The 19765-nt window shown below is 49.0% G+C and overlaps 7 protein-coding genes across 7 annotated transcripts; 4 read left to right on the top strand and 3 right to left on the bottom strand.

The window, feature by feature from the left end:
• Nucleotides 1-190: 190 nt before the first annotated feature.
• ATG20 (Sorting nexin, cytoplasm-to-vacuole targeting pathway/endosomal sorting) lies at nt 191-2282 on the top strand (the record flags this gene model as incomplete). Its single annotated transcript, XM_064896997.1, has 5 exons — nt 191-278; nt 325-575; nt 633-899; nt 945-2117; nt 2178-2282. The coding sequence occupies 5 exons, from the start codon at nt 191-193 to the stop codon at nt 2280-2282; spliced, it is 1884 nt and encodes a 627-aa protein (XP_064755947.1).
• A 617-nt stretch (nt 2283-2899) lies between these two features.
• On the top strand, nt 2900-8584 carry LTR64_002627 (uncharacterized protein; the record flags this gene model as incomplete). Its single annotated transcript, XM_064896996.1, has 2 exons — nt 2900-7499; nt 7617-8584. 2 exons carry the CDS (start codon nt 2900-2902, stop codon nt 8582-8584), a joined length of 5568 nt encoding a protein of 1855 aa, XP_064755946.1.
• A 1814-nt stretch (nt 8585-10398) lies between these two features.
• On the bottom strand, nt 10399-11821 carry LTR64_002626 (uncharacterized protein; the record flags this gene model as incomplete). Its single annotated transcript, XM_064896995.1, has 2 exons — nt 10399-11742; nt 11795-11821. 2 exons carry the CDS (start codon nt 11819-11821, stop codon nt 10399-10401), a joined length of 1371 nt encoding a protein of 456 aa, XP_064755945.1.
• Nucleotides 11822-12168: 347 nt separating this feature from the next.
• Nucleotides 12169-13688, bottom strand: ADE13 (adenylosuccinase ade13; the record flags this gene model as incomplete). Its single annotated transcript, XM_064896994.1, has 2 exons — nt 12169-12935; nt 12992-13688. The coding sequence occupies 2 exons, from the start codon at nt 13686-13688 to the stop codon at nt 12169-12171; spliced, it is 1464 nt and encodes a 487-aa protein (XP_064755944.1).
• A 319-nt stretch (nt 13689-14007) lies between these two features.
• LTR64_002624 (uncharacterized protein) lies at nt 14008-15861 on the bottom strand (the record flags this gene model as incomplete). The annotated part of the gene is made up of 2 exons (XM_064896993.1): nt 14008-15737; nt 15801-15861. 2 exons carry the CDS (start codon nt 15859-15861, stop codon nt 14008-14010), a joined length of 1791 nt encoding a protein of 596 aa, XP_064755943.1.
• A 657-nt stretch (nt 15862-16518) lies between these two features.
• RPL30 (60S ribosomal protein L30) lies at nt 16519-16991 on the top strand (the record flags this gene model as incomplete). The annotated part of the gene is made up of 3 exons (XM_064896992.1): nt 16519-16594; nt 16644-16798; nt 16893-16991. 3 exons carry the CDS (start codon nt 16519-16521, stop codon nt 16989-16991), a joined length of 330 nt encoding a protein of 109 aa, XP_064755942.1.
• A 1908-nt stretch (nt 16992-18899) lies between these two features.
• Nucleotides 18900-19298, top strand: LTR64_002622 (uncharacterized protein; the record flags this gene model as incomplete). Its single annotated transcript, XM_064896991.1, has 1 exon — nt 18900-19298. The coding sequence occupies one exon, from the start codon at nt 18900-18902 to the stop codon at nt 19296-19298; it is 399 nt and encodes a 132-aa protein (XP_064755941.1).
• Nucleotides 19299-19765: the final 467 nt, after the last annotated feature.

Genomic DNA, 19765 nt, shown 5'->3' with positions numbered 1-19765 from the left:
GACGTGAATCTAGTCCGTAGTATGTAGTACAGCTTTCGCAAATCGACGTCTTCTTTTTAACCTCTATGTTCAGCTCGTGAGTTAATAGCGCGCTTTCCAGTCCACTTTACACAGGTCGTGAGCAAAAGTCATCAAGCTGGGTGTCCGGTCGTGGTTCACGAGCGCTGCCTTTGTTGAGACGGAAAGCGACATGTGGGACGAGGAGGACAACAACCCTTATGGTTCTTACGGACGCGATGTCTCGACCGAGCAGGACAACCCTGCTCTGAGCTCCTCATGTAAGGATTCCGAACCCTCATTGAGAACGAGCTGATAGCTGTACAGATACTGAGCAAGCCGGAACACCACCCTCATCGCAGGCTTCTCCTCAGCGCAATCCAGCTTTCTATTCGCAAGATGCCGATCTTAGTGAGGATGAAGACCAGCAAGGTCAAAACCATGGTGGTCCACGGAAAGGTGGTTACGATGGACGTATCCAGCAAATTCTTTACGAGGATCCTGAGCTTGAGATATTAATCGTGGAGGCCGGCAAGAGTCCCGACGGAAACTTCATTGCATATCGTGTGCGCACGGCAGTATGTATTCTGAAGTCACAAAGGAGGTTCCGGAGGCATATACTAAGCAACTAGTAGGACATTGAGGTCTCACGACGATACTCCGAGTTCGCCTCACTACGTAATGCGCTCGTCAATTTACATCCTACGCTCGTCGTCCCACCAATACCGGAGAAGCACACCATGGCCGACTACGCTGCGAAGCCTACCAAAGCGAAAGAGGATAAACACGTAATAGAACAGCGGAAAAGAATGCTGGCAGTGTTTCTTAATAGGTGCCGGCGCATGAGGGAGGTCATGGACGATGGAGTCTTCTGGCGATTCTTGGATCCCAATTCAAGCTGGGTACGGTTGCTTGCAAATGCTTGGATGGTTGGCTGACAATGACAGAACGAGGTGCTGCACGCCCATCCCGTAGTCTCGATACCAAAGAACAATCTCAAAGCACCCCCTCTAGATCCAGCTAACCCAACTCCTGCACATAACTGGCTTCCTGTACCTTCGTCCTCGGCAAAGCTCAAAGGCACGACATCTAGTACAGGTACACCTGTGTCGCCTATTGAGTATCACACCATGCCTTCGGCTGCGGCCCATAGCACTCCTGGCCCTCAAGTCTTCGGCCGCTTCCCTATACATGCAGACAGGTTATCGGAAGGAGAACTAGACCCTTACTTTATCAACTTTGAGGCTTCAACGAAGGAACTGGAACTACTGTTGCAGGGCAGTATCGACAAGGTGAACCGAAGGACTCTAGAACATCTGTCAAAGCTCTCGGCCGACCTTGCCGAGCTAGGAGCACGTTACAACGGCTTCTCGTTATCAGAACAATCACCATCGGTCGCAGCAGCAATAGAAAGAATCGGTCAAGCTGTAGATAGCACGTACCTGTCCACCGAGGACTTGTCCAACAGCTTTGGTGCATCGTTTGCCGAGCCCATGCGCGAAAGTGCACAGTTTGCAGGCGTCGTACGCAGTGTTTTACGTTACAGGGTGCTGAAAAGGGTTCAGCAGGAGATGACAAGGGATCAGTTAGAGCAGAAACGCAGCCTCCTCGATACACTGGAACGAAGTGAGCAGGAGTCAAAGCGAATCGATGCATATCTGTCATCAAGTACAGCTAATCTGCCACAACGATCTGCTTCTTCGGCATCAGCAAAGAAAGCTACGCAACAAGGCACACCAGTAAAGCCTCAGACTGAAGAGACACAGTCGATAGATTCAGATTTCCCGCCTACTCATGGGGAAGCGCCATCTTCACCACCATCTGCAACCCAGGGTCAACCATCAGAGGGCCCAATGTCGCCTTCGCACAAAAAGACACAAAGTGGAAATTTTGTGACCAACAAGATCTTTGGCAGCTTCAGACACGCTGTGAATGGGTTTGTAGATTCGGATCCAGAGCGGACAAGACGCGACCAGATGGGTAAGACAAAGGATAGTTTGTCGCAGCTAGAACAAGCATTGGAAGTGTCTGAGAAGGATGTAAAGGATGCTACGCAGGGAGTAATGAGAGACCTCAAGAGATTCCAAAAGGAGAAAGAGGATGACCTGACGCGGTATATGGTAAGTTCTCATCTGTCCCAGTCTACCATGTTTGGAGTGGCCACTAACAATGACTTTTAGGTCGCTTACGCAAGGTGTCACATTGAGTGGGCGAGGAAGAATCTAGAAACTTGGACGGAGGCAAAGGACGAGGTTGACAAGATCTCGACAAGGAAGGCGGTCTGAACCGGTCCCTTACCAAAGTGCCTCTTGTGTGTTATGGGTTGAATGCAGTCTTACTGGACAGAAAAGAAAGGCTCGTTTGACAACAAACACACTCATCCAGCAAGAGCGACACATTGGATGGAACAATCAAGTAGCATCCTGACTCTTGCTTGAGTGACCCAGATGTTAATAATACTTAAGACGAAAGCTCACTTCTAGTAGCTTTCGCTCCCACCAAAATATTCCTGCATGAATAGCTATACCTCTTCACTCCTGCTATATAACGAGATGCTATCTGTCACAACGCGTTCTTGAGCACTTCGAGCCTAGAAGCAGCAGACCGGACGTCATGTGTGGAGCCTAAGGCTTACCCGCAGTGGTGACGCTAAAGGCAACCACGTTGGGAGTGCGGCCTGTGAAAGTCGATTGCGACTGCTTGCTGCAAACTACACAAAAAATCGACCCTGTCTGCTGTCTGCGATCCAATAGATTCTTAGCGACAAGACACACTGCTACTCTTCTTACTCCAGCATACAGCACAGTACATACCGTCTACACTCCTTCGGCGCGTACACTGTCGATGCCTGGCCGTATCTTATCCTGTCTCCTTCATCCGTAGCCAGCACCGGCTGTCCCATATGCAACATCTGAATAACAAATCTTTACCACTCAAGGATGATCTGAAAGACCTCAAGGACCGAGAACGAACGCTCCGATCCTCTTCTCCTGCTATCAAGCGACCGGCGGCAGACATGGGCGGTCAAGAGCGCGAGGACGACGGGAGGGACGTCGAAATGGCTGAAGCTACCGACACTGCCTCTACTTCGTCTACTCATACACAATCAAACAACGGCAAACGACAAAAGAGCGATCTAAATACCAGCAATCCAGGCCCTGTCTCCCAAGCAGCATCCTCCGAGGCAGACAGTGTGTCGGACAGCACTCTGGCTGACACTTCAAACGAGTCAAGAACCTCCACTGCTGCTACCTCCATCACAGGTACAGCCGACTCCGAAACCAGACCCAGCATTGACGAGCAGATAGCAAAAGTAACACAACTGGTACAAGAAACTCCAAGAGATGGTGCAAAAGGTTACTGTGTCTCTTGTAAATGGATGCAAAGAGTGCTTGCTCGCTCTTCTGAACCACAACCCGGCATCCCAAAGTCTGCTCTCGAAGGAGAGGTAGGGCCTGTTGACAATGCTGACATAGCTATGGTCATCGAGGGTTCTGGTGAACTAAGAGACGAAGCTGGCGAGCCATTTACTGCCTTGAGACCTGGTCTCGAGTTGGGCGAAGACTACCAAGTAGTGCCAGAGGAAGCATGGAACCTCATTGTACGATGGTATGGTGTTGCCAAAGAGTCGCCAATTATTACCCGATATGCACACATCCTCAGCGAAGACAACCCTTTAGAATGCCAGTTCGAGCTGAATCCACCTGTCTTCTCCTTTCTCAAGGTTGTTGGCACACAAACCCCTCAAACGCAGAAAGAGGCAGAACACCTTCCACCACGTATGGTCAGCAGTGTCCACAGACCTTACATGGAGTGGCTGAAGGCGGCCAAAGAGAAGCTCAACATAGATATCAATACGAAAGTCCGTGTCTGGAAAGTTTTGGGCGGCATTAAGAGTACCTCTGCCTCCGGCATACTGACACCTGCTGCTTCACGAAGTGCCTCTCCTGCTCCCGGAGCCGAGATCATCGCCAGTGCTGGTACCAAGATGATCCTCGATGTTAACACTTTTGGTCTGTTGACCCTCGGCGACCAGAGAGAGCTTATCGACCATAAAGACCATACCATGGATGCAAATTACAATGGCAAGGTTGATCTGCGGACCATTGGCTTAGGCAGAGACGAAGTGATCGTGCTCGAAGAACAGACTCCTGATACAGACAAGTTTCCAAGCGACAACCCAAAACTCTCCTTCAAAGGTGCCGCCAAGGCCAAGAACCTTACTGTCAGTGGCAGGTCTTCACCGACTCCGAGTATCATGACAAGAGGCAGAGCTCAGAGAGAAGGTAGGCCGAAGGGCATCGTCGGTCTGCAAAACCTTGGCAATACATGCTACATGAACTCTGCCCTCCAGTGCATACGGAGTGTTGAAGAATTGACCGAATATTTTCGAACAGGTTATTACAAGAAGGAGCTCAATCCTAGCAACCCACTCGGTCATCACGGCAAGGTTGCCAAGGCATACGGTGGCTTCATAGAGGGTATTTACTCCGCCAACAGTAACGTCTTCAACCCTCGTGATCTGAAGAACATCGTGGGCAAATATGGTCCCTCATTTGCTGGCTACGGTCAGCAAGACTCACAAGAATTTCTAGCTTTCCTGCTTGATGGCTTGTCCGAAGACCTCAATAGGATACAAAAGAAACCTTATATAGAGAAGCCTGACTCGACTGATGATATGGTCAACAACGATCAGCTTCTCAAGGAATTCGCCGACCGTAATTGGAACGACTACAAAGCCAGAAACGATTCCGTGATCGTCGACCTATTCGCTGGCATGTACAAGTCAACTCTGACTTGTCCGACCTGTGACAAAGTCAGTATTGTGTTTGATCCTTTCAGCTCGCTGACTTTACAATTACCTATTGAGAATAATTGGTCGAAAGAAATCATCTACTTTCCTCTACAGGAGAAGCCAATGCGTATCGACATCGACATTGACAAGAACTCGAGCATCCTCGACATGAAGAGATTCATTGGCCAGCGTACTCAATATGATCCCGACAAGATGATCTGCGCTGAATCGTACAAGAACAAGTTCTTCAAAATCTTTGATAATACTGATGTTATTGCCGAAACCAGTATCAGTGCTAACGATATCATTTGCGTCTACGAATTGGCAGAGAAGCCCACAAATTACAACGCTGACAAGAAGAAAAAGTTCACCTTGTTTTCGAACAAAGATCTCGATCCCAAAGTTGACCCTGACAGTCCCGCTGCTGAGCACTTACTGGTCCCTATCTACCACCGACTGGCAAAAGCCAATACTAACAATAGATTGGTCCGAAGCTTCTTTGGTCATCCTAGTTACGTTGTCCTATCCCGAGAAGACCGAACATCGTACGACGGAGTACTTAAGAAGGTCTTGACACAGGTTGTGGGCATGACAACACTGGATATTCTCACGGACGAGCGTGAACTTGGCAACGACTCCGCACCAGAAGATTCTGATACCCTTGTGGTCTCCGATGCAAGTACGGGCTCGCAGTCTCCAAGTGCCAGTGGCAATTCAGTACAAGGTGAAGACGGCCTTGTGGATGTGTCTATGAGAGACGCTAGCCAGATACCCGAGCAAACATCCAGATCGCGAGAATCAATCATGGAGCATTTGCTGAAGCCTGGTACTCCGATACCTAAACAGCTTCAACGACTCTTTGATATCAGAGTCGCTCATACTGAGGAGGGTATTCCTACAGGCTGGAACAATTTGGCCGAATCAACCGATTTTGATTCTTTGAGGCAGAAAGCTGAAGAAACGACTCGAATACTTGCTCACCACCCGAGACATAGCAGCGATGAAGTGCCCGAAAGTAGTGCAGATGAGCTTGCCGAGGAAGATTCTAAAGAACTTCGCAAATCTCCAAATTCGGCTTCGGAATCTGGCGGCAGCCCTCCCCAACAGGAATCAGACGTCGACTCTGTTGAGTTGCCCGAGCCATCTGAAATGTTTGGTGGCAAGGACACCAGAGGTGCCAAAAAGCACAAGGCCAAGAACCAGAAGACCTACTCTCGTAAAGGCAAGAAGATCGTAGGCAAGAGTCACAAACGAACACCTCCACCTCCACCACAACCGAAACCTGCAGTTTCTAATGGAGCCGAATTATTAGTGCCAGGTGATGCCATCGTTCTTGATTGGAGCGAAGATATCTACGAAGCGCTGTTTACAGGCGATGCAGCTGACACCATGAGAGGCTCATTGACACACCGAGACCCTGAGTTATTCGAAGATGAAGAGCTTGTAAAGAAGCGTGAATCACGACTGAACAGAAAGAAGACCGGTGTGACGCTCGAAGATTGTCTGGAGGAATACGGCAAGACCGAGACTCTTTCTGAGCAGAACGCCTGGTACTGCCCGAGGTGCAAAGAACATCGACGTGCCAACAAGCAGTTCGAGCTGTGGAAAGTTCCAGATATCCTAGTCATGCATTTTAAGCGTTTCAGCTCTGCACGCAACTTCAGAGACAAACTTGAGTTGAAGGTTGAATATCCTGTCGAGAACCTCGATTTGTCACAAATGGTAAGAGACAAAAGTGATGGCAAGAGCTCAATCTATGATCTGATTGCCGTCGATAATCATTATGGCGGGCTTGGAGGTGGTCACTATACTGCTTACGCCAAGAACATTAACAACAAGATGTGGTATGATTACAATGATTCGCATGTGTCGCCGGTCAAAGACCCTGAAGTGGTAGTGCAGAAAAATGCGTACCTCTTGTTCTACCGCCGCAGATCGGAAGACCCTTTAGGTGGACCCAACCTCGAAAAGATCCTCAGCGAAGTCGACTCTGAAGAGAACCTCGAAACACAATCCAGAGATGCTTCACCTTCGGGGGAAGGCCAGCGTCTCGGCGGCTCCTCCCACAATGGGTCGTCGAGCGCTTTAGTCGGTCAAGCTCACCGCGTGGGAGATGGTGGTTCGGCAGTAAATCGACAGGTGATCAAAATGAAAGGTCTGTCTCGGGGTCTCGAGGACGAACAAGAAGGTCATTCGATGTTTCACGGCCCTCAGAGTCTTAGCAAGTCAGAGGAATTGCCACCCTATGGGGATCGCGACAGCGATATGCTTCTCGACAACGATGTTGTTGACGAGGGCATCAGTATGATAGGACCTACTCAACCATGGCTTGACGATGCTCTAGTCCAGGGCTGGGGTTTTGATGCTGCCGCTCCTCCAAACAGCAACGCGGGTGATAGCGAACATTTTGAAGCACCTTTTGGTCGTTTGGGCAGAAGGGATAGTAACGTTTCTGTGGCGAATGCTTCCAGTACAGGTGGGTTGGGCGGCAGCGAAATTGCCAATCTCTCAGATCTAGATGATGAACAAGATACTGGCAACATTTTAGAGTATGATGACTTAGGGAGGGACCCTATCCTACGAGGCAATCGAGAGTCCGCACCACCACCAGACGACCCAGAGACATTACCGAAGATAATTCACCATGTTCCGATTCCTGAGGGTGAAGACGACGAGGAGCTAGAAGTCCAGGAGTTGAGAATTCACAGTGAGGATCCAGGAAGGTCGTCATAGAATGCACCAATGTCTCCGAGTAAGAGGTCAGGTACCGATAGATCTCAATCACCAAGTAAAAGGACAAAGATTAGTCGAAGCACATGTACAGACCTGCAAGCTGACTGTTCGTTGTTGTCACCGGAAGAGAAGGAGCGTAAGCTGGATGAATTGATTACTCGAATGCGTGAAGCCACGGCAAAACACTTCCCTCTCGCCGACGCAGAAAGGCTTCCCGTTAGCCTAGAAAGGAAATCCGTTGACAAAGCATATGTAAGAGGATTGATGATCAATGACTTTGAAGAAAGAGGTGCCTCTAAGATGTGGGCGATAAAAGCTCTGGAGGAGGTGAATTGGGAAACCTTCGAGACAGCCTACCATTTACTGAGAAAGTGGCGCTGTCTGCCATCTTCGTGCAGCCCACTTCAAAATGAAGAGCCGAGATGGAAGCAGATGCATACAGCCCTGATCAGAGCTGGCCTTTTAAGCCATGAAGCTGAAGAAGCATTGGTAAGGACGAATTACGAGTCGGTAGACTTGGCATACAATTACTGGACGACAAGCCATGTTGCGAATTCCTGCGATTCCAACTCAGTCAGATCATCAGATACATCCGAAGAGACCCAACTTCCATCCGAGGAGAGGAAGAGCAATATGCTGAAAGACCTGATGCTAGAAGGCGTGCCTAAAGATGAAGCAGCAGAGGCACTAGCATCAACAAACTGGACGGCATCGGATCTAGCACTTCAGTCTTGGATTGAGCTCGATGGAGAAGAACTTCGATGCCGAAAAAGGAGCATCAAGAATTCTGCTCAAGCTGACCAGGACGATGGCAGGAATCCATGGCGGTTCTACTCCACCCGAGCTGGAGGAACCCCTCACAAGCTGAGTCCTCGTCAGAGCCTCAATGGAATTGCCGTCAATGAGATGACCAACAAGAGGCAGTCCGAATTGCTCCGACAGCTCATGGAAGTCCTAAGTGTGACGGAAGCAGAAGCTGGTCAAATCCTTGTGCAGTCAGAAGCAGATGTGGTCGAGGAGGCGATTACTTGGTATTATGCTAAACAGGGAAATTTGTGATAGAGACCCATGTCGCTACGTAGTGCGGAATTATTATTCTTGTTCTCATGCTATCACCCGACATGTGGAAAAGGCGTTAGCAGGTATGGACGCTTACAGATGGCAAGCCTCTGGCGGACACAGGACTAGGTCAAAAGTTATCGTTAAGTATTCTTCGTCCTGCAAGAGGAGGCAAGGATCGATCCGCTTGTCTACCAGCAGGCAGGTCTGGTTGAAGTCAATCAGGCTGTAGATAGTACATAGACATGGCGGAGTACAATGTTGTGTGCATGATGCACAATTGTATGGTGTTTGGTCTTTTTTGTTTCTTGGTCAAATCTCACCATTTACTTGTGATAGCATCCGAAATGCCGTCGTGAGGTTTCTTCCTCAGGTAAATTAGGCATTATGCGTTAAATAGGTTAGTACTTTGTAGGCGATTAAGGGATCATATGCGTAATCGAAAAATCAGCAATGCGCACATGGTGACTTGAAGACAATTAAAACCTAGTGATTCGGTGATATGTACACGCCCTGTCTCAGACAGAGTATATATGTAGAAGGAATCAAGGCGGCCTGGGGTGGTGAAGAAGCACAATAAAGTAGTTCAACTATCCGTTCTGATCGTCCATCGGGAGTTCCAACCACGTAACCCTTGACGCTGTCAGGCTTGAATAAGTGACCTTCCAGATCGCTCTGTGCTAGACGTGCACATACGTAGACATTGACCCTGTTCCAAATCGGACCATGTCGATGTCGACTCGTCAAGTCATCCTTCCCTTCGTCTTGCCCCTTTTCATCTTTCGGTATTGTGATAGCACTTTCTTGTAGTGCCTAGGAGTACTTATGAGCAAGTCTAGCGGCATGAGTACGCCGGCAAAGACTGCGAAACTTGTCATGAGTGCTTGAAGAACACATTCTGCCAGGAGACAGACGACGAACATCAGAAATTTGATTAGATCTGCAACGATCCAAAGTGGAACAACGACAGCGACGGCGGCGAGCAGGACAGTGAGGCCTAGCAGGACCGCAAAAGTGCCGCAGACTGTGATCACATTGCAGTTGAGCCAATGCCATGCCATTCGGGTCCAGGTTCTTGGCTTGGTGGCTGAAGCCGACTCTGTCTTGCTCTTCTCGGCTGCTACTTCCTCTAGGAAAGCGTATCGCACTATCCGTATTGATCGAGCAAAGTTACGTGGAGGTTCGTTGGCATTAAAACTGAAGTTAAATTTCAATGAGCCGAACCAACCTGAGGTTGTGGTTCCATTTTGCTTGTCATCCTGCAGCTCTCTTGCTGAGATTCATTGCATCTCAATATCGTCCGAACCATTGTAAGACACCTGTGGTGGAACGTCGCTCCGCGTTGCTCGAGCTTCAGGTTACTGCATCGCGTTTTGAGAAGCCATGAGACTAAGGCCGCTGAAATCAAAATCGTGAGAGGACAGGATATGGCCAGATAGATTCCTCTAAAGACGCGTGCTGTAAGGAAGTTATCCAGACATGAAGAGGCTAACTTCACGTTGCTTGGTCCTATAACAAGCCTTCGTGAGTGCAGGACTGCGGTGGTTCGAGCAAAATTGGTGTTTCGTAATTCGGCAGTTGTAGTATTGGTAGGTCGTTTGCAAAGAATACTTTGTTAATGCTGCGCGGTGTTTTGAATCCCTGAACTAACACTCTATCATCAATGTAAGGTTCTGCCAATACTGATACTTCTCATAAAGAGAGCAAGTGCTACAATTCCCCCAGCAGATATGTTACATGAGCTCGGATACAGCATTTCGTGAGAAGCTGCGTATCGAGACAACCATGCGACACTGGTCTGCTAGTCTCGCAGCTCACTTGTCATCGTCAGTGAATCGTTCATCGAGCCACTTTGAAAGTCCAGTTGTGCCGTACAGGTCTTTCCAACCCTGACTATCGTCTTCTTCGACATACTCATGTACAAATTCAGCGACTTCGTTAGCTTTCGTTCTTGCAGCATCTGTAGCGTCCTGAAACTTCTCGTTTACTCTCTTGATGCTGAGGTCGTAATACCCCACACTTTGGTCCTTTGCTCGCTCTGCTAGTTTTGAAGCTCGTCGAGCCGCCTTGGAAGTGTACCTGGAAAAGATGATACCTAGAAGATAGGAAATCCGTGAAATGACTCTTGTGACCGCTTGCTTCACCGACATGGTAATGCCATGAGATAGGAAAGCCTTGAGGACTTCGAGATGTAGGCCTTCGTAGAAAGCTGAAGGCCCTTCAGTCTTGTAGATTGTGAGCAATGTACTGAACAAAGTGTTTCGAGCCGCCTTCTTTCCATACTTTTCTACCCGATCACTTCTCGATTGAACTGCTTCTTCGACAGTCTTGTCTTGGGTTTGCTCTTCCTTTTTGTTGTTCAAGCTTCCTGCTTGTAGACGTGATTTGGCGAGACTGATAGGATATGTGACGCTACTAGCGCACGATTTTGACAGAGCTGCAAGGACGAAAGTCGCAGAAGCAGGAGGCTGATCGCGTTTTGATCTCGGTAAAGTGACACGCTTGAAAAACTCGAACAGGAAGAACGTCAAACTTGGATTCAGCGTTAGAACGAGTGAGGCAGAATATCCGGACCAGAAGCCCCAAATCCCATCGTCTTCTTGTATCCTTCTCGCAATTTCCATAAATCCTGGAGTTCGGCCAGCAGGATTTCTTAGGGCCGCAGCCTGCTGACGAGTGGCAACGTTCGCGATGGGCGTTGTCAGGAGCTTCGTCGTGGCACCTGCAATGAAGCCCACGCCTAGTTCTTCATAAGCCGGCAAGTTATGCTTGTTGCCATTCTTAGCGAAACGACCACGTCGGATGTAGTCGTAGAGGAGGAAGAATATAAACGAATCGGCAATTGTTTTGCCAGTATCTGACAGAACGCCAGCAAAGAAACCGGAGAATCCTCCTTCATTATTGTAGATCTTTTGAGCGGCATCGACCAACCCTCTGTACTCTTCTTCGCTAGCTTCTTGGGCATTCTTTCGGAGCTGTCTCTGTATTTGCAGGCGAGTGATGATTAGGGCAAGGGGATACACGATGACATTTGAGAGAGATGCACCGACTGATCCAGCCAGCCCGTCTGCAATGGCTTTCGTGAGCTGCTTAGAACCGGAACCACCATTTTTCTGGTCCTTCTCTTCTTGGATCTGGTGGTAGAGCTCGAACGCGTCCTTGATGAATCAAATTAATCTTAAGATGCGACGGACATCGAATTATGCTTACAAGCTGAGAGATATATATCGTGCCCATCATAGGCTCCTGAGTGGTGAAAGCTTCGCATACGAGTCCAGTCAAGGGCTCGATTGATGCTACCTGTCGAAGGCATCAAACTAGTCGTTCGCACCTGGTGAAGATGTCACTGAATGATGTCGACAATCTGGTGTTGACCTCCACCTTCCCCAGTTTCTAGATGACTGCTCCAATAAGAAGTCGCGATGGAGCTCCGCGCCTGCCGAGGCACCTTTAAAAGATGAGCATGACACGAGTATACCACAGTAGGACAGAGCAAATTGAAGCAGACGTTCATTGATAGACAGTGTCGACAGCCAGTTCATTGCAGAAGTCCCAGTGATTACTGCAATACTCAGCTTTTTCATCTAAACGTGCAATTCAGACACGCCACTCTGGGCAATATACTCCCTGTAGGGCTGAATCGCTGGTTCAACCTCCTCCTTTACAAAGCGTTCAACCTGTTGTGGTGCTCTACCAATGAAATCACCCGGATTCAGCAACTTGTCCTCAGTGAGCTCATCTACAATAGATGCGAAGAATGGCTCCTTCTTAATCCTCTCTACCAAGTCGTTTTGCTTGCCCTCCTGTTTCACCACTGCTCCAGCTTGATGTGACAGCACTCGGATCTGCTCATGAGCCTCTTGTCTGGATTGACCCTTGGCAACTAGTCGCATGATAATGTTCTCGGTCGCCATGAATGGAAGTTCCTCCTGAATGCGCTTGTTGATGACCGCAGGGTACACCACCAATCCGCTAGACACGTTGTCCAGTAGGATGAGCAGTGCGTCTGCAATCAGGAACATCTCTGGTATATCTATTCGTCGAATCGCGCTGTCGTCGAGACTTCGTTCGAACCATTGGTGAGCGAATGTCTGTGACGTCGAGAGGTTGAGCGTGGCCAATTTTCGACCCAAACTGCACATGCGCTCGCTTCGCATAGGATTGCGCTTGTATGCCATTGCTGAACTACCGATTTGGTCCTTCTCAAATGGCTCTTCCAGTTCTTTGAGCATGGCTAAATGTCGAATATCTGTGCCTATGTGCTCACAGGTTGTGCCGAAAGACGCTAGCACATTACCAGTATCGGTGTCGACTTTGCGGTTATAAGTCTGGACTGAGACGATGCATGCTCCTGCACAAGTTGGTTAGCCTCCACGTCCCTCGTTGCATCAAGAAAGAGGTACTCACTTTCGAAACCTGCCTTTTTAGTCACAAGTCTGTCCAACTCTTCCACTTTATCGTGATCACCCTCAAATATCTGCAAGAAGCTCGCTTGTGTACCCGTCGTTCCCTTGACGCCCCTGAAGCTTCTCAGAATATCCTGCTTTGCTCTCGTCAGGTTCCTCAAATCCATCAACAGACTCTCAACCCAGATCGCAGCTCTTCTGCCCACAGTAATCAGTTGTGCTGGCTGTCCGTGCGTGTATCCTAGACATGGCGTAGCTTTCTGCTCCAACGAGAATTGGCTGAGCTTCGAGATCACCTTGGCCAACTTTGGCAGTAGAATATCCAGTCCATCTCGCAGGAAGATCAGGTCAGCATTGTCAGTAACGTAACAACTCGTCGCACCCCAATGTATAATTTTCTCGGCAGCTGGTGCTCGTTGACCAAAGGCATGAACGTGAGCCATCACATCGTGTCGACGACGCTTCTCCTCCACGGCAGCGACTTGGAAATCCTCGTCAGTCATGGTCTTTGCGGCTTCCATCTGAGAGATAGCATCATCCGGGATTTGGAGACCAAGTTCTTTCTGTGATTGTGCTAGGTAGATCCATAGTTGTCGCCAAGTAGATGCTCTGGTTCGTGCACTGAAAAGACTGAGCATTTCTGGCGAGGCATATCGGCTAGATAGAGGTGACGAGAAGGTGTCGTATTGAGAGGGCATCTTGAGTGCTTAGACAGGCGTCTTGTGTGTATCTCGGACTATGTTGTTAAAGACTGAGGACAATAGACGACAATACAACTTAACGTGCCAAGCGTTCTGAGGCAATAAATTGTATACAAAATCTCAAGTGGGTCAATATCGCGGAAAATTATCTTGCGTGTTTCGAGAGGAGAATCCCTCCAACCACAGGTCACCAGATATCGACGAGCGAAGGAAAGTGCAAGTATTTCATCACAACCTATCAATCCTTTGAAGTCGTAGTTGTCGCAAAGTGGTACACGAACGGTTATATATCTATTGATGAGCTAAAGCTTGGGTATCACGATTGAGACGCATCAATACTACCCCTATTAAACCAATTTCCCATCCAACTCTGTCTATTAGCTTTCTTCCGCTCTTCTTCGTCTTGGTTTTGTACAAGTCGGAGCGGTCTCAATTGGCTCTGCTTCATCACTCCTGCAGTCACAGGAGGGGCCATGCTTTCACGATCGCGAGTGTGAGTGCTCGTCTGCGCAGATGTAGCCTCCGTCGACTGCCTTCCATAGCTTTCACCACTATTGACACTATTTGCTGAGCTTGACGGCTCTGCTGTGCCGCTCTGTGACGGTGCTCTTATAGTCTCTGATCGAGATGGTGGCGCAAAGTATGAAGTTTGTGCTCTTTGGAGTGGGCTGATGCCTGTGGTAGGCCCACCACTGGCAGTCCTGAGTGGTGAGCCTTTGTTCACGTGTTGCACAACAGCAGCTGCTCCGAGGTCTGGCGGCTGCATCTGATCGGAGCGAGCTCGACGATGACCTCTATTGATTGGTACACTGGGAGCAGTCTGAGGGTTCTCGTTCGCTGTAGGAGTCGAAACAGTAGCAGCTTGCATGAAAGACATTGGTCGAGCCCCACGAGCGGCTGGGGCTCTACTTACCACTGACTTTGCCCTTGATAGGAAGCCGCCCACGACTGTTGGAGTCGTTGGTGCGTCCGCAGCTGGACCTGAAATGAGTGCTGCGGGAGCTAGAGGAAGTGGCTTTTCCTTGACCACGGGTTTCGGTGGTGGAGGAGGGATATTTTCGTCCGCATCTTTACCAGTAATAATGTGCATGAGGTCGTCGTGTTGCAATAACCGTCCAATAATCTTGTCAACATACAGTGTCAAAGCCTTCTTTTCCTCTCTGACGCTCTTTAGATCTGCCTCCAACTTCTTATATTGTTCCATCGAGATCTCATCGTTCTCACCAATTGACTCCAGCTCCTCTGCGAGCGAGCTCATTCCACCAGATTCTGAATGTGTATCGTGCATAAAATCGCCCTTCAGGGTCTTTTCGCTGAGCAGCATTTGGAAACTGTCATTCTCCTCTACCAGTCTGGCATTCTGCATCTTGACATCGCTCAATTGCTTCTCCAGGGTTTGTAGATTACCATCACCCATATGTTCCTGTTCTGCGACTTTGAAGTGCACATCTGCGAGTTCCAGTCTCAGAGCATCAATAGTAGCTTCCTTCTCTTGCAATACCTGCAACAATTCTTCCTGGTTCGAGGAGGACGTTTGTGGTGCGGATTGAAGGTCTTCTTCACTACTAGGATGCGTTCGAACGATATTTGCCTTTTCCACGTTCTTCGCCTGCAACATATCGGTCAACCTCTTAACCGTTGTCTGTAATTCGTTCTCGCGCGCTGATGCTCTGCTTTTCTCCTGAAGAAGTACGTTGCGTTCTGATTCAAAGTTGAAAACCAAGTCCCTCTTCTGCCTGGCACTATCCTTGACCTCCGCAGCGAGCTTGTCGGTCTGAGTACGGGCTGCGAACTCTCGCTCTTCGGCCACTGTCTGCTGATCTGTGGCGTCGTCAAGGCGTTGTTGTAATAATTTCAACTGCTTGCGGTATTGCTCTGAGGCATATTCTGCTCGTTCAACCTGCTCCTTAAGATCTGCGATGAGCTGAGCATTCAAGTCCTTGGACTCGTCTCCATCCATCTCGTCTCCTACTCCAATGCTAGACCGAACGGGAGTCCGCCTTACTGATCTGCCGCGTAGAGAAGGATTGCGTGCAAGACCCTGCGCTGTAGAGGGTGGTGAAGTCAGGCTGTTCAGAGGCTTAGAAAAGCCACCAGGAGAAGTCATACTAGTCCTAGGGGTCATATTCGAAGTGTTGGAGAGAGGTCGCCCAGGAGGTGGTGTCGCCATGGTGGTGGTGTAAAAGAGCACAACGATCTAGCAATAGCAGTCTCTAGTCCAGTGTGTATGCGCAAGTGATACTGGTCTTACATCTAACTAAAAGCAGGCGAAGTAATGCTATGCAATCAGCTGACGGACTCAAAATAACAATGCTGATCCTCACGTTGGATGCTGCGCACCGACTTGGCTACGCAACAACCGACGCAATTTCGGCCAAGTGATGGATACGATCTGACAGGTTAAGCCTGGCACGGTTTGTCATTGTCTCAGTATCGGGAGCGTTCTCTGTGCGTGTTACTAGTTCATGTCTCGCAGCCATAATGGTATTGTCGCAACCTGCTGTTCAGCTTCGTTCCTAGATTTCGTCCTCGTAAGGATAGTCGCTTGAGCGACGCAACGCACTGCCCAAAGCTGGACGGGGCGGAGTCTGCAATGTCCATGCGTGTTCATAAGCGAAGGATAATTACTCCAAGGAGTAAAGTAGCTGAGGCCTGACGGCCTAACACGCTTGTCCCGCTGGACTTGCCCTTCTCATGCTGCCAAGATTGCTGTGTGCGCCCTTTTGAAATTGGGACAAATTCTACTGCCTTGTCTACCGTCAATCACGAGATCATACCGCCGGAGCGCAACAACACCTTCTCTACTCGAACATAGTAGCGCGTAACGATGGCCCCAAAGAAGACCAAGAAGACAGCCGACAGCATCAACTCGCGCTTGGCGCTGGTGATGAAGTCTGGCAAAGGTGCGACCACAAAACGATATAGCACGACGTTGTCATTAACCACTTTCAGTCACCCTCGGATACGAGTCAACTCTCAAGACTCTCCGATCTGGCAAGGCCAAGTTGGTCATTATCGCCGGAAACACTCCCCCTCTTCGAAAGTCGGAGCTCGAGTACTACTCTATGCTGTCCAAGACCAATGTTCACCACTTTGCTGGCAACAACGTTAGTACACACTTACAAGAAGTCCCTGCGAAGAAGCTCCCAATTCGTTTTGGACCTTGGGCTTTGGAGGGTTAAATGCTAATGCTTATCTCAGATTGAACTGGGTACTGCCTGCGGTAAACTCTACCGATGCTCTACCATGGCCATCCTAGATGCTGGTGACTCCGATATCCTGACTGGTTCCACCGCATAAGCAGTATCGATCTAAGACCGCTTAAATAGAGGGACGGTAGCGATAGGGAGGCTCATGCAGTCCGCAGCTCTGTGGTCAATGTCTCGACCTAAGACCCTGCTCGAAGTCAATACAAAAAGGACCTGTATCCATAATGGCCAAGAGCTCGAGTGCTAATGAGAACTACGTTGGCGCAGCCCTTCCCGAGTCCAGTGTTGTCACAAGAATGCCGTGTATATACTTCGAAAACAAAATTTACATTACCCACCTTTTGAATTTTTTATTTGCCCATTTTCGATGCATCCAACAGATGTCCTCGACTAATTCAGCTCATATATCCTGTCAATCTTGGATATATATCTTCGAGGTTCTCGAAAGTTTAGGCCTTCAAGTCGCTCACTAAGTTCCTTATCGGTGCGATTGTCTTTGTGCCGACGTGAAGGAGATCTGGACCTGCGGGTACTGTCATCTCTTCGTCTATGCATCTTCATTTCGTCAAAGATGCTATCGCCACGTGTTCCACAGTGACTGCGGCTGGGGCGACGACTCATTTTGTACTCACTCTCACCTGTCCTATGACTGGATGTACGGCTAGGTCTTATCGGACTCCTCTGGCGATAAGTATTTGCTTCATATCGAGTTCGTTCGTATGCTACACGACCTGGTGATATTGACGGTGCCTGTCCGCGTCTGCTCCGACGATTTGAACCACGATTGTCTTCCCTGGAATGGCGCCGGCCTCTACCTTCGTGTTGTGAGGCATTACTGGATCGTCTGTGCGACCTGGGTGGACGTTCGTCGAGACTGTGTCGACCAAAGAGATCAGAGAGCTTATCGAGTTTTCCCATTTTGATTCTATTGTGTTCAAGATGATGTGTGTTTGAATGTCACTGATACATGCATGCATCTTGAATGTTCAAATAGCAAAATGCAGAAGGCATGTACACAATGAAGAGCTTGTTGTACCTGGATGTTCCAAGAACAATCCTTCCTTGTCCATTTCTTTGAAGCCTTCACGAGTCATTGGTGCCTTCAAAACACCGACAAGTGCTTCTTTGTGACAGCAGCAACAAAGAGTACGTTCTCTTGCAATGAAGACGAGCTTGGGAGAATTGGATATGGGCAAGGAGGAACATACTGCTCTCCAAGGCAATCAGGCAGTATCTCTGAGCCAAGCTCGCCAAGCAATGCATACCGCCTTGTCGCAGACAACTACTGACTTGAAACCATTTGCCATCCCGGTTTATCTCATTCCTCGCCATTATGTCTCGCCTCCTGTTGCTCAGAAGCTAGAAAGGCTAACAGTAATGGCAGTTTCCCTGCGAAGGTCTGGCAGACGTGTTTCCTGTCAGTCGTGCACGTCCAGCGCAGCTTGTGCCTCCCCGAGTGAGGTAAACAGGTCTTGTGCTGCATCTTGCAAATGTTCTTCGTTTCGTTTACACCCTTAAAGAGTAACAAGATACGTGATCATTCACCAAGATGTTGCTGCCACATCGCTCCAATCCCGCTCGTGGTGATTCGGGACTAGGCAGAAGTGAAGACACACAACAATGAATTCAGGCTTGTTCTTCGAGCTTTATGAGAGCTCTATTTCTTTATGGTCCGCCAACTGTCATTCTTTCACGCACGGACCTCCCGGAACACGTCACGCAGTGGTGACAGTACTCTTTGGTGACGAATCCGAAAGAAAAGGCAAATGCATTTCCACAAAGCTACGTCATCGCTCTCGTGAGCAATCCTGTACCCTCCCTCCTGCCCTGTACAAATAAATACCAAGAAACTCTTCGACGATCAAAGACATTGCATATCAACTCCACAGAATTGCTTGTTAGCCATATAGCACTTGCATAAAACACTGTAGGGCTTTGACTTTAACCAATACTACACACCCTCTCTCTATAACCCACAACCCTTCCCCCAACCACCACAATGTCAACAAGCAACACATCCTCCAGTCACTCAATCGGCGAACAAATCAAATCTGGCGTCAAAGGCATCCACGGCATGGGCGAAGCCATCCGCGGCACCGTCCTCAGCGAAACAGACAAGGCCTTTGGTACCGCCAACACAGCCGAGAACACCAAGAACGAGCAGATTGCGCAAAGGGGGATGAGCGATGTGAAAGCGTTTGACAACAATGTAGGGCAGAACCATGGTGTGGGTGAAAGTGGGAGCACTGCGTCCGCGACGGCGACGGCAAACACTGTGCCTGCGACGAGTGCGGGGGCGCATTCAGTGGCGCCGGGGAGTATTGGGTCGACGGGGAGTACAGTTGGACATGGGACGGCTGGGGTGCAGGAGCAGCCAGGTGTGAATCAGAGGTTTTGAGCTGGGTTCTGTAGTTTGATGAGATGTCGTTGGACGAGGTGCTAGCCCAGAGGGCTAGTCATGTAGAGGGCTGTTATGAAACCGCTTGATTTTCAGCATTCACAAACAATTTCTCTTCATTCACTCGTCTCAAAACGCGATTAATGTAACTGACCACAACAGTATCGTTGCATGATCGAGGTTTGTGCGTCCGGTGCTCAAGTGATGCTCAAAGGGTGTAGCATTCATGTCGATTCTGCCGCCCGCCTGCTTAGGCCGCAGTCGTGATATCCTTTTCAGTCCTTTCTTGGGCTTTGAGCCGCGACAATTTTTCAATCTATATTATCTGCGAGGGTTCGTTGGTAGAAAAGCATTGTGTGTCGATAACTGACCAAATGAGCTGCTTTCTCTTAGTCTTGTTTTCTCTGGCGAACACCAATAATATTCCGAAGCACTTCCCGCTTTACGCCTCGATTTGTAGCCAGTGT

The sequence above is a fragment of the Lithohypha guttulata genome, assembly GCF_036872675.1.
Source record: "Lithohypha guttulata strain CCFEE 5908 chromosome Unknown scaffold_2, whole genome shotgun sequence".
NCBI classification, from domain to species: Eukaryota; Fungi; Ascomycota; class Eurotiomycetes; order Chaetothyriales; family Trichomeriaceae; genus Lithohypha; species Lithohypha guttulata.
This window is presented reverse-complemented; position numbering and strand designations above follow the sequence as displayed.